Below are 14,523 nucleotides of genomic sequence, written 5' to 3' on the forward strand. Positions count from 1 at the left end.
TTAATGGTCAAAGTCCGAAATGGTACGGGAATATTATGTTATTGTACGGTAGACCTGACATTTTCAACACAATCCGATTCCGTTAAAATTAGTATTCGAGTGAGTGATAAACGGATCGGATGGTTAACGGATCAACTAGTTAATCACCTGTTAAATAATAAGTCATTTTGGATGAACCCGCGAAACCCGTTAACCACCAGTTAGCACCTGTTGTTGAGGACTTTTGTGTAATTTCAATAGTCCTAATAGAAAACCCTCAGCCGAAATTCGATTGCAGTGACTCTTCCAGCTTCAGAAGCCAACCAGAAGACTCTTCCAGCTTCAGCAGCCAACCCTTGGATGAAGAGGTTGAAGATGATGACGCGGAAGGTTTTGGACTTGAATTTGGACCTGGGTTGGTGCGGACGAGGTATAGGGTGGTTTAGGAGAGGAAGGCAGTGAGCCCTTGGGAGAGCGGAATAGGGAATCTGGGGGGATTGGAACTTTGGAAGCGGGGACTGGAGGAGCGCCAGGAGTTGCAGATGCTGCGGAATCGAAGGTGTTCGAGGTGGGTTTGAAGGCGGTCGGCGATGAGTAGGGGGAGCTGGTGTGGGAGGTTTGTCCAGTCGACTCGGCTGCCGTCCATGGCGGCCTTGTGCTTTCTGGTTGGACTGAAATAATTTGAGGATGACTTTTCTTCATTAAGGCTGTCTTCAACGGGGGTTTGGTAAGAAAAACCTCAAAAAGCTGAATCATAAAAAATTGTTAACAGGTGAAACGGATCACTCGTTAGCTTAACGGGTTAGGTTCAGATAATCCGTTAAATTAACAGGTCAGATTGAACCCGACCTAAACCCAATAAACCCAACCCGTCTACAGGTCTACTGTACGGCATTATCTTGTACTGAACTACTAACGATGCGGTGACGAGTTTGAACAAAGACAACAATTTGATTGTAACCGAAAAGAAAGCCTACCACACTAGGGCTAAGGCTACTCGTGACATCACGTCTACAACACTCACCACATAATTAGAATATAAGCTCCATTACTACATGCCTTTATTATTATATGCGCATGTGCGACTGAATGCCTACTCCAAACCCAACCGCAGAAGCAGGAATCGTTGATCACAATCTAAATTACATTTATAGATAAAGTGAATTCAAGAAGGGGGAAAAAAACATCCCTAGGAGGCCACATCTATCATTTACCAGAATTGCAAAAAGAATTTTACCTGGATTATAACAGTGTTTGTTTTTTAGTACATGAAATTCTCCAATAAATTGACAGTTCGGTTTGCAGCCAACAAAGATTTCAAACAACGAAACCCGATCGACGGACCACAACTGAAAATAATATCACAAAGTTGCCTTGTCAACAAGAACTAGTACTTCAAAATCATCCCCTTTTGCCTCTAAAGCAGCACCAGGCAGGCCCAAAATTTCCCATCGTATCACCTGCGTGCTGCCAGTTTTTGCAAACCTTCGTTGGGAAAACCAGCATACCCTAGCACCTACATCTGTCGATAAAATCTCAATCTAAATACTAGACACCGCACCTACCGGTGCAACAGATGCTGCGAAAAAAAGAAACAAAAAATCTTTTATTCCTGAACAACTGTTTCAACCTGCAGTCATTTTCTTGAACCCAGCAAGCGGCAACTAATTTTATGAGGCTCCTCACGAGGCTGTTGAACTCCCACTTGAGGCCTGTTTAGCCACGTATATTTGCTTCATCTTAGTAGCTGGGAAGTTCTTTTCAGCACCCAGAGACTGATTCCTTCCTTGGTACCCCATTCTTCGGTGGGACCAGTCACCGCCTGAACTATTTTTCTGCGACGCACCACCTCTCTGATAATATGATGAATTGCCATAGTGCTGGTTAGGGATATTACTCTTGTTCATAGAAGACTGTGACTTGGCGTTAGAACTTGCGTTATGTCCACTAGAACTGGTACCGAGATTCTGATCAACACCAGTCTTGGCATTATCTACGGTGCAACTCACACATGAGCTCTTAGTCACAACATTCTGTGTTGAAGCCCCAGTGCTGCCGGAGCTTGTAGGGTCTACTAAACCCCGTTCATCTGGAAATCGGGTGGAAGTGGCTTCAGTCGATACAGGAAAACTACGACTGTTGTCAAAGGATGTAGAAGTCCGGGACTCGGGGAACCTGTTGGCTGGCAATGATTGGTCAGTAGGACCATGGCTAAATTTAGAAGGAAGTGTACCATCTGCCTGTTGCTGCATTGGCATTGAAAGAGGAACAGACTGAAGAGATGATGCAGGAACATGGGGCCACCGTGCTTGAACTGACATATCAGAAGGCTGGGGACAACAATTTTTACAAACTCGTTAGTTGGGTTATTCCAGAAAGAAAAGAGTATGGTAACTGCTCCCAACCAAATAGAAATACATTGAAAATTTAACATATTTATCTCTTGCACCAGCTGTAGATTCATGTACCCATAACAAATTCTAAAAGGAATAAAATCTACCACTCAAAGCATTCCCCTTCCCATTCTCTTTAGAGAGAACTCTCCCCAAAGCCCACTATGTTGCAAAACCTAAAAACCACCAAGCAGGGAGGGGTATGTATTATATCAACATGTTGAAATTTTACCTGGAAAGGAGAAACATCGAACATGGCCAATGGTGAAGCCATGGGAAGGAGTGGTGACCCAGGGGCCAAATGCTGGATCGGAGCAGGCATGTTGGTAGGGTTGCGCTGTGCAGAAACCATATTTATACTGTTCATCTCCCCCTCGCCAACACCCATGGAGGAAGATGCAGGGTTGTGCTTCCAATCAGGCTGCTTTCCTGATGGAATATAAGCAGTACCCATGAAACTCAAGCCAACTTGTCCAAATTGTCCTACAGGCGCAAAATGGTTATAGACAACCATGTGTGGAGGGCCTTGAACACCTGGAATGCCTCCAGCTGGACTGATGAAAGGACCAGTAAAACCCGCAGGAGGACCATAGAATGAATCTACCCCGGAATGGCATTGCTGCCAAGTTCCAAGTGGCGCAGAAACTGGTGCACTAGTCTTTTGCGATTGTGCTTGGGTAGTAGATGCAGATTCTTCATGTGGTCCAAAAGCAAAAACAGGACCCCCCATCATGGGATTCATCTCATAAAAGGGAAAATGGGAAGGTGGGCCACCAGGAAAATGTGGAAGCATTTGGCCTGAAGAATTCTGAGGACTCGTTAAGGGTGGCCATAACGAAATTGGTGGGGTCTCAACAGATAGATCTGCTGGAAGGGAAACACTGAGGGACTCTTCAGCCCTCGATTGACTGGCTAATTGTTGATCACCAGCTCCACCTACTAAAGATTAAAAACTCTAGTATGAGAAGAATCATTAAATATAAGGCAATACTCAATACTAAAACAAAAAATCCATTCACACCTGCTGTAATCCCATCTATATCAGCACCTTGAACATTCTTAGGACAGGCAGTCAAAACAAAATTGGTTATAATGAAATTATTCTGACCTGGTAAAGGTGGCCTTAATGAGGTTGGTGGGGTCTCCAACGATAAATCTGCTGGAAGGGACACACTTAGAGACTGTTTGGCCCTTGATTGACTGGCAAATTTCTGATCACCAGCTCCAGCTACCAGAGATTAAAAATAATTTTAATAAGATAATAAACATTATAAGGAGAAAAGGAATGTGTGTCTCTACACCAGAAAAATAAGTATTCACCTGCTGTTATCCCATCAATATCTGCAACTAAACCAGAGCAAGCACCCAAACTATTCCCAGCAATTTCATCACTGCTGATGGCTGCAACAGCAACAGCTGAAGCAGCTGCTTCAGCTTCTGATTCACAATCTTCCAAATGAACACAAGACTCAGCCGTGTGTTTCTCTTTCTCAAAGAGAAGACCACAATCATTTTCAGCTGCAGAATGATTGTGGGATAGTTGCATGTCAGACCGAGATGGTCCCGGTGGACCAATTCCATGTGAAACAGAGCGGCTACTAGGAGGAAGTATTGTTGGAGACGTGACAGCACCTGAATATAGAAGGATAAAATGATCAGAAAAATGACGACTGCAACTTTTAGCAAACTCTCGAGATTTTTAGCATGCTCACCAAATTGGATTTTCTCGCCAGCAAGCAGGGAATTGATTGGATTTGCAGCAGAAGAAAATGGATTCTCCTTTGTCAAGATTGATGAAGATGGCATGCTGGATTCACAAACTGAGCTAGTAATTTCTCCAACAGAACCATGAGAGCCAAATTGCCCAGGCTTCATAGCCTCATCAAGTTGGGTCTGTGTCAAGGATATAACCTGCTGGATGAAGTCAATCAATTGCACTCTAGGCAGTATACAGAAGGGGAAAAAGAAAAAAAAAAGGGAAACACACTGCAGCAATATGTTGCTTCATCAGTACAACCAAGAGGTGTGTGTGTGTGTGTGTGTGTGTCTCAAAAAAGGAGCAATAATGGAACACAAATGAGGTAAATTAAACCATAAGAAGAACGAGAACAGTGAACAACTCATATGTATAACACAAAAAATATGCTTGCGTGCAAATAAAAAGCACCCAATGCATGTCACAGAAGCAACACAGTGAAGAAACCAACAAAAAAGAACACAGTAACCTTACAGAATCTACTCAGAACAAAAATGAAAAACCTATGGTAAAACACAAGATTTACAACATAGTTGTTTTGCACACCTGTTGATTGATCCGTGAATTACCCCATGCGTCCAAAGATGCTTGAACATTGTCCAGAACCTTACTCTTGTTGTCAACAATTGAGCTGCGCCCAAGATTTTTCTCACTACCTGATACTACAGGAAGGGAGCTTGTGTTCAGTGACCTGTTGATAAAAAGAATGATTAGAAATCTATGTATTAAGTTATTGGGTTTAAATGTTTTTTCAAAGCGAGCAAATACCTGATTGTGTGGGATCTAATATCAGCCTGGGCATCACTTTTTACAGCAGTAGTGCCAATTGGAGCCAACGGTTGAGACACTACACTAGTGTTAAAACCAGCTGATACTTCCATATTTACCAATCCACGTCCCTCAGAGGCAATGAAATCAGAGCGACTGCTGTTTCCTGCTTCTCCATTTGCCACTGCATAATTTTTACCTGAGTTGGCAGAGGCAGTACTACTTTTTGAAGTAGAACGAGGTTTTCGTGGAACCTGATAAAATGAGCACATAAAAGAAATTAAGCAACACTATTTAAATCAACGAAGGGCAAAATACAAAATGAAATTACATGCATTCCAACCTTTGAGGCCCGAGACTTCGCCTTGATTTCTTTCTCTCTCTGTTCACGCCGATCATTCAGCATTTGCCTCTTTGATCTCACTTCAATGAAATCATCTTCATCACTAGGAGCCTCTATGCCAGGTTGCTCAAAGACACGCACAAAGCCACTTTGAAGAGGAGCATACACATCTTCTTCAGAATGAATATTTCTTTTAAGATTTCCCTCTCCAGATTGCAGGACATTCTGACTCCTTGTCAAAGCATCTTTTCCAGCTCCCTTTTCAGCCTTGCTCCCAGAATCTATTTCTAGTGAATTAAGTGGACCTGGGCTCAAGCCCTCTGAATCTAACATCTGTTTTGATGGTTTATTTGACATAACAACCCTCCTAGGCCCACTTCTTACAGAAGGCCCAAAACCCCTTCCAGAGACATATTTCTCGTCCAGTCCAACGTGGTTGGAAGATACAGACCCTGTATATTGCCTCTTATCAGCACTTCCTCGAACTCGAAACTCAGTTCGCTGCATATTGCGTCGAGGTCTCCTCTGAAACCCACTAGATTCTAAATGTGTAGGCTCAGCAACTGGAAATGATCCAGAGCCAGAATTTTTATCTGTAACCACATATTTTCTTCCTCTGCCACCGGATGTTGGGCCATGGGCCCTTGGCCCACTAAAATCTTTGTCTTTGATAACTAACTGAGATGGCATTGCTCCAGTTTGAGCCTGACCTTGAGATTCCCGAGTACCAAGAAAACCACTGAAGTTTTTCCCAACCGAGTTATTGTTTCTCTGGTCTTCCCCCTGAAAAGACTCAGATCTTGAACTGCTATCGCCAATACGGGATACTGCTGGTCCCTGTTGCACCATGACAGAGGTTTCAGCAGTTCCTCCAGCGGGCATTGAATTTATCTTTTCTGATACATTCTCTTGAGATGCACCCAAAAGCCTCGAAGTAACTCCAGGTTGATTATTATTCACTGAACTCAACGTAGCATCATTTTTAATATTTTGATAAGTTCCTGGGCCAGTTTGAATAGGCAGAGGGCCTCCTGGGCTCTGATTCAATGAAAAACCGGATGGGAAATTGGGCTGAACAAAAGACACTGATTGAGGACCCATTGGCAGTACTCCCTGGGAGATAGGAGATGTATACCTTAGCTGACCAAACTGGAAGAGTGGCTGTGACGGGTGCATGTGGGCTAGAGATGGGCCAACCTGAGGATGCAGAGGAAGAGGCATCTGTATAGAACCAATTTGTATAGCTGGGACTGGAGATGGTATCAGAGATGGACCGGAAAACAGCCCAAACTGAAGCTTAACAGGTCCCTCTGTCTGATTCAGAACAGAAGATACTGTAGGCATGGCAGCATGACTGGACAACAAATGGGAGGTAAAGCTAACCGAAGATGTAACTGGATGCTGAGAAGATGGCCCAGAAGTACTAGAAGCATCCACATGTTCACGTTCAGTTGCAGCTGACATAAGAGAGACATTACTAGGCTGGATAACTAAATTCTGCATTGCCTTCTCAGTTTCTTGGACCAATCTGGAAGAACTACCTACATTCACTTGGTTGGACCCATCCATAGGTTGAAGGGTCAGTTCATCAGCACGAATTCCATCAAATGACCCCTGTTCTTCAACAGTTCCAGATGAAACCTTAGGTACCACAAATGTACCTTCGTCATTCCTTGAACTTCTCTCAAACTCATCATTTGGCATTCCAACTTCAACACCTTCATTGAAGCCTAGGACCAAATTGTCCATGTCAGGGGATCCTTTCTCCTCTAAATGCATGTCGTCAAACTCCTGGGTTAGATCAATATTCTCATCATCTACTTCATGCACTTCATCTTCCTCCTCGTATCCATCTTCATCTTCATCATATTCTTCTTGCTCCTGAAGATGCTCATTGTTCTCATCAGTCCATTCTCCATCATCACCAGTTGAGATAGAACTAGAAGCATTCATCACATTCTCTTGTCCAGGATTGGTAGGTAATACGAGAGGTTCACTCTCCGGCCCAGATAAGGGGACCTCTTTGCAGTCTCCCGGGGCAGATAACAATGAAGAATCTCGAGACTCATCCAAGTCATCATGAGAAAGATGAGTTGGAGAACTAGGGGGGCTAGACACAGAAAGAGATGATTGTGAATCACACCTTGGGCTGGTGATACTGTCCAGTTTACGATTCTCACTCCCCGTGTTTTCTTGTTTGACATTAATTATTTCAGGTTGTCCGATATTCTCAGGACGATTAGTATCATGCCTTGTCTGCATGGTAGGTTCACCTCTACCTGCTTGATTGAACTGTATCTCATTGTCTAGAAAAGCTGAGGGACCAGGACGCTCAACTTCATCCCTGTAGGAGGATTTGTGCATGGAAGCTAGTGATGGCGGTGGAAGAACACGAGGCTGCCTCATGGAATACCGTGACCTACCAAAGGAATAAGGCCCATCTGCATCAGAATTTGGATACAACTGTTCAGGGTAAGGAGAATAAAGATTGCCATGGACACGCCCCTGCCCCCATCCAGCATCACTAAACTTTTCAACAAGGTTATCATGGAATTCAGAATCAATCTCCATGTTTCTGCTATAATGATCCCCATCGCCAGAAAGGTTCCACCTCTGCCCCCTTAAATGAGTGATATCATCCATGTGAGGTTCAGCAATCCCCCCTTTGTGGTAAGTCCTAGAAGACATGAATCCACTGCCTCCATAGAACTCTTTCCTTAAAGGAGCTCTCCCACCAACAGATGAATCTCGTCTGGGACTATGATGGCCAAAGTCCTGGTCTTGCAGAAGTAAGCTTGAGCTGTTCCCATTCTCATATACATCTCTTCTCCAGGAATTAACGGATTTTCCCCTGTCCACAAAAGGAGAACTATCTCTAGAATAATGAGACCTAGAACCCATCTCAAGAGACCTGTTCAAACTTGAATCAGAAGATGCCGAGGCTGTGATCCGCTCCACCATTCTTTCACCATCCTCCCAGTCATCCATGTCTGCTGCCCTGGAGACATCTTTTTCTTTCTCCATCCTAGACATTTTCTCATCTGCATCAGCCACAGAATTACCACCAGTCTTTCCTGTTTCAGCCCTCCTCTTCGCAATCCTTTCCTCCAATTCTAAAAGCTTCTGCTTAGCAGCATGTTTCCTCCTTTCTTCCTCCAAAAACAACCTCTGTTTCTCCTCTTCCCTAGCTAATCTCTGCTCTTCAGCTCTTCGCATGGCATCAAGTTGTTCTTGTTCTGCTCTCCACGCTGCTTCCCTAGCTTCTTCTTCCATCCTTCTCTGCCTTTCTTCTTGTTCCCTAGCCATCCGCATTCTCTCCTCTTCTTCTCTTCGAGCTAGCTCCAAAGCTCTTCCTTGTTCCTCAATGATCCTCTGTCGCTCCTGTTCTTGCATTTTCTGAACTCTCTCAAGTTCAGCCTCAAAAGATTCCCTAACAGGGTCATGGAAATCAGTTTGTTTAACCACATCTTTCTTCTTCTTAACCACTCCAAAAAGACCAGCAGAGAAGGGATCCCGGCTGTCAAAACCAGTACCTCCAAAGTCTTTCATGTAAGGATCCTCTACATAAGGTTTTTCACTCTTTGAAAATGGGTGCTTCTCCCTTCCAAAATTAAGCAGTGGATCATTGACGGGAAGCCCTTTACCACCTGCAGAGTAGGGTTTGGACACTGAGCCATTCTGTAAAGCATCACCTCTGTATCTATTTTGTTGTTCACTGCCATACCGGTCACGTTTATTCCATTCAGGCCCTCTGCTTGTATATGAGTCTGTAGAATTGTTCCAAGGCTGTCTCCCTCCTTGTCTATACCCATCCCTCCTTACAAAATTATCTTGAGCATTTTCTTGAACAGATGTCAGACTATACTTACTATCCTTGCCTGTTTCTCTGTATAAACTCGACGCTCTTGCATCAAAAACATTTCGGTCATTTCCAACTTGACCACTATTTCCATCTTTTGGAAATGTGGTATTTCTCCATGAGTTCCCTTCCCTTCCTTCTCTACTAGGTGTTCTTGCATCTCTGCTGTATGAGTCCACCTTTGGGACTTCGCTGGTAGAAACCTTTCCAGCTTCATTGTCATGCAGAACCCATCTCTCCGAAGGGTTGTGAACTGGCTTGAGTGGTAGAACACTTATTCTGGGCATATCAAAATCTCTATCCCAAAAAGCTTCAGTTTTTGAGAACCCATGATCTCTGCCCCGATCTGTGAAACCATGACTTGTATCACGCTCATCATCCGCCCAATCTGATCTTGGGTTCAACCGAACTAGTGGTAGTGGACCTGGAAAATACTCATCCTGCTTCCTTACTTGCTCTGATGCTCGATCACCACCTAAACCCTTACTTTCACTGCCATTCTCATTATGTACACCACGACGAGACGTCTGCAATTGAGGCCGCATGTCAACCAGCAAACTAGAATGAGTACTATCCCTCTGCTCATTCAACAATTCATCACGGACAGCTTGCACCTGTTTCTGATTCAAACCCTCCTTTTGCTTTTGTGAAGGCCTTGACGAAGACGGCAAAGCAGCCTGCAAAGAAGGGAAATCTTCACCCCTCAACAGCAGTACTTTCTCTGCCGGTTGATATGTTGGAGCAGGAATAGGGAGAGGTCCCACCGAGCCAGGCCGAGCTGAAGGTGGCATATAAACACTGCTCCCCACAGTGTTCCCTCTACTCACCCCATCAACACAATGCAAAGTCTGGTCATTTGCCTCAGCTCCTCCATGATCACCATCCACTTCTTTCTCTTGCAAAGCAACAGCAGTAGGCTTCGTCCACCCCACACCAGACGAAGTAGGCCTCGCCCCACTACCTGCAGCCCCTCCACCAGCAGGACCACCACCTGAGCCCAACGAATCAAATCTCTCATGCTCTTTGCGCATTGAAGGCAGATTCAAGGGGGGTGGAACAGAAAGCTTCGACCCAGCAGCTTTGTTTGCACTGCGAGGCCTCGAAAGGACCACCATTCCTCCGCTGCCATGAGTAGCTGGCCTCCCCCTGTTTGACCCGTAAGGGCTATGGTGCGGTGGATGGTGATGATGGTGAGAAGGCTGCCCATAGGATTTGTTCAGATTCACAGATACAAACTTGGCCCCGACTCCGGGATTAGCCATCTCACGCGTCCGACCCACACTACGATCAAATTAGCCGGCTCTGATTTCTGCCAACGCATCAAAAACCCTAACCCTAGCTTTCTGCTCCCGCCCGCCCGAAATATCGAATCAAAGTCTGTTCCCCTTCCACGGATCTCACAGAAAAATGATTAATTTTAATCGGAACCCAAACCCTAGAGCGTCTCTCCCTAACCCTGATCGATCAAAACATTAATCATCACATAATTGCTCGATTAATTAAACTAATTAACTCGTAATGCATGTAAACAACCCCAATTAAAGTGCGATTATTGTCCGATTAGGTTTTCTCGGTGACGGAATTTAAGGAGATCAAATGGAAAGACAAAGGGGCAGTAGGATAAGGAGCTTACCTCCGGGAGCGCAAGACAGAGAACGGCGTGGTTAACGTGCGCCGCGGAGAAAACAAGAGTGCGAAAGCGTAAGATAGAAGAAGCCCTACTGTCACCGGAAAGAGAGAAACAAGGAGAGAGAGAGAGAGTAGAGAGAGTAGAGAGAGAAAATAAACGAAAAATGAGGCTAAGCACGAGGGGAGAGGAGAGGAGAGGAAAGTCAGGAATGGTTTTCTTGTCTTCTTGTTTCCTCCCCTTTACTTTATATTATTTATACTTACACCCCATAGACTTCTGTGATTTTGATTATTCTCGTACTTTATATTTTCACATTCGCCCCTCTTATCAATGGACTGTGGAGTACGGACACCGTCAGATAGTTTTGTCTCTGGATTTGTTCTGGGATCTGGATCAAAAGCAAGAACAATTGTTTGGCTTTGTAATTCCTTCATTTGCCATTTTGATCAACTGGTTTGTTGTTTTGAAAGACTGTCACTTTCTCCAACTGAACTGTTTTTCGTGTGGGATAAGGATAACGCAACGTATCATATCAATTGAGGGATTTGAGTACTCCTACACTGATTAAAAGTATCTTAATCCCTTGTTCAAAATGTGTTTAATGACTATGTCTTTGTTTATTGTTCCATGTCCATCATGTTTGAAACATAATCAAACTAAGCGCCCGAATGGGTAGCTTCAAGCCAATGCAAGGTACCAACGAGTAGCTCCAACCCAATCTCACGTTAATCACTATCCAACAGATGTGCAATATTAGTTGCTTTTGTAGATTGTAACTCACCATGACACCTGTAGTTTATGAGCAAAACAAGACACGTAATACACATGTGAAATCTCAACAAAAACCAAAAAAAAAAGTTGTAAAGTACATAAACATGTTATGAAATAAGAGCTTCTTCAATGGTAGGCTTCCACCACCTTTAAGGACTCATTTAGGATTTTAAAGGAAATTTTTGCATCCCTAGAGAAATATTGTCTCCAATAGTAGAGTTCTTATAGTATAATACCTAAATACAGAGACTAAAATGTTATTTTTTTTTTCGTTGAAGTATTGTAGCCGTTGATAAAAACCAAAAACCTATGAAAAAGAAAAGGAGAAGTTGCAAAAAAATAGAAAGAGAAACAACATGCCCACATGACAAGAGTATGATTCTCTCCTCTTTTTTTCCCTCTCCTTCCTTCCCCTCCTATTTGAACGGTCACGGCTAAGCCACGTCAACTTCTTATATTAATTTTTTATAGAAAGAGAAAGACAAAATAGAGAATGTAAGAGAAGAGGATGGAAAGAGGATGGGAGAGAATCCTAATCCCACACAACATGGGTGGTTCAAAAAGCAAGAAAAAAAACAAGGGAGTTTTAACGAAACACTCGCGTTACTATTCACTTTTAACGAAAAACCAAATTTTTACATTTTCCTGATACTATTTACTCGCGGTACTATGCACAAAATGAATATAAATATCAAGTTTTTCTTTATGTGCCGAGTAACAGAAACAAAAAAAATCCTTTCTTTGCGTAGTTGTCTTCTCCAGGAAGATGCCACCATTGCAGCCTGCATTGGCCATCATATTTAAGTACAAGGGGTTCTTAGAAAATTTCAAAGCACAATTTAGGGTCTCCAAGGGGCCCTGAGACCACTCTTTGAGTCCCTATAATATACTCCTCATATTTGAGGATTTCTTTAAGGTATCCGGCGAATCCCTATATCTTGAAATACTTTAAAGACTTCTATTCCAAATTATTAGAAGCCTTTTGTCCCTTTGTTTTGGGACTATACGATGTTGGAAATTTTGAGTAGAAATTTCATTGTCCCACATTGGCCATTCCTAAAAGATTTCCTCACTTTACAAGGATTTGTCTCTTATAGATAGTGATTGGAGTGATGGACCATTGAAAATGAAATTGGGCTCAACCTTGGGGTTGGGCTTTGGAGTGTACTAATTAATTGATAATTAATATATATATATATATATATATATATATAATTATCAAAAGATGGCCTTGGGGTTGGGCTTTGGGATGTACTACTTGATTGATTATTAATGTGACAGCTCGTCTCGGACTTTTCGTACTGTAGGGGTGAAATGACGGTTTTGCCCTTAGTATGGTTGTTTCATTGTGTGGTCATTTTTGGGCTTTGGTTGGTGGAGTTTGGACCACATACACAACCTCACACTCACCCTCTCTCTCTACCTTGTCCCGAGTCCCTCTCTCTCTCTCTCATTCCTATTCTTTTCGTACGGACGACACCCAAAACCCTTGAAACCTTCACAGATCGAGGAAACAAATTATATACTCGTGCTCGTGAGGTCCTTAGGAGTTCAACCATACCCATTTCAGGTAAGGATACCTTCGTTTTCACGTCGAACTCGGGATTCCCCGATTTGGTCACTGTTCATGCACACGTTAATTCTTGTGTTTTTTGGAATTTCAAGCTTGTAGGAAGCTTGGTGAGGTCCTTAGGAGGCTCGGGGTGGTTCATTTGAAGGTTTTGGACGTCGGGATCGTGAGTTGCAGGTTTGGCCGAAGTTGGTGGTGTTTTCCCGGCGAGATTCCGTGGGTTTTAGTGCTTGAAAGTGGTATGGAATTGTTCCTCTTGTTGTAAGCTTCATTTTGGTACCAATTTTGTGAAATTTGGTTGAAAAACGAAGAAGATACAAGGTTTTAAAAGTTTCCCGGTTTTCCGGCGCCGGAGTTTGGCCGGAGAAGATGACGGAATATTCCTAACGGCTTTAACGGCATCAGTTAGACTTAACGAAATATTCCTGACGGCGTTAACTGACGCCATCAGTGTGCTAGGCACGTGCCTGCGCGTGGGTGGCGCATGTGGCTGTGCCTTGGCCGATGCGTGGGGGCGCGTGCAGCGTCAGAAAATTTTTCTAAAAATATGGGGATGTTCCTGAGGTTGAGTAGTTCACGTTGGTGTATTCATACACCCCATTTGAGCATTGTATGAGAAGTTATTTCGTATGGTTGGTTATGTGCTTTAAAATTAACGTTTTTATAGTTGTTTCGCATATAGGTGAGTGAGACCTATCCTGAGAACGAGCGCGGTCACTCGAGGCAAGGGGGTTACGACCCTTCTACATATCAGTGAATGGACTTTTGGTTTTCCGTATATACCTATATACTTATGTTTTTCTCAGAAAGTGAAATGAAACGTTTATACGTTTATATGCCATGCATATTGTTTGCCATTTATTTATGCATTATTAGTTGCATGTGTATTATGTGTTGGTGCTGCGGACGCACAGGTAAGTGTCAGGTGAGTTATGGTTTATGTTTATGTTTAGTGGTGATTTAAGATGCATAGAGAGCTCATAACCTGCACCCCCGGTGTTAGTGCTTCTGCCTAGAGTTGGGCACAGTCCTTCACGTGATGTTCACCTCCCACACCACACGCTCATCTTGGATCCAAGTTAGGTGCACAGTCCTGTCGTACATACCACTTTAGGTGGTTCCGACTCATAGGTGACCCGCGATTATTCGCCCAGCCTTCACGTGATCGTAGCACTTAAGCGTACTTATTATACACCCAGTCCTGTCGTACATACCACTTTAGGTGGTTCCGACTTGTGTGCAGGTATAGTTAGTGAGTTGGAGGTTTGAGCTCTAAATTCAGCCGTACAGGTCACGTTAGGTGACTCCGGCTGACAGATTACATGGCATTGATTTGACATTTCCTGAGCACTTTCATTCTAGTTAGAGGCATTTGACATGGCATATTTCCGAGCATGATTTATATATATGTATATTCTATTTTCTGGGAAGTATACAAGTTTTACGGCGAGGGG

The 14,523-nt window shown here is 43.5% G+C and overlaps 1 protein-coding gene across 4 annotated transcripts; it reads right to left on the reverse strand.

Moving 5' to 3' along the window:
* Positions 1-1,198: 1,198 nt before the first annotated feature.
* Positions 1,199-10,899, reverse strand: LOC137732979 (uncharacterized). Of its 4 annotated transcripts, none has more exons than XM_088686693.1 (9): positions 10,732-10,899; positions 5,240-10,554; positions 4,897-5,150; positions 4,675-4,819; positions 4,085-4,265; positions 3,693-4,004; positions 3,481-3,600; positions 2,605-3,308; positions 1,199-2,309 (listed from the first exon to the last, which is right to left on the reverse strand). In XM_088686693.1, the coding sequence occupies exons 2-9, from the start codon at positions 10,358-10,360 to the stop codon at positions 1,662-1,664; spliced, it is 7,485 nt and encodes a 2,494-aa protein (XP_088542819.1). In that variant the 5' UTR covers positions 10,361-10,554; positions 10,732-10,899; the 3' UTR covers positions 1,199-1,661. The 4 variants fall into 4 exon arrangements, with proteins under 4 accessions (XP_088542819.1, XP_068328331.2, XP_068328324.2 ...); XM_068472230.2 differs by having other exon boundaries at positions 2,605-3,311; XM_068472223.2 differs by having other exon boundaries at positions 4,085-4,283.
* Positions 10,900-14,523: the final 3,624 nt, after the last annotated feature.

This window comes from Pyrus communis, chromosome 15, assembly GCF_041283825.1.
Source record: "Pyrus communis isolate YQ-2024b chromosome 15, ASM4128382v1, whole genome shotgun sequence".
Classification (NCBI taxonomy): Eukaryota; Viridiplantae; Streptophyta; class Magnoliopsida; order Rosales; family Rosaceae; genus Pyrus; species Pyrus communis.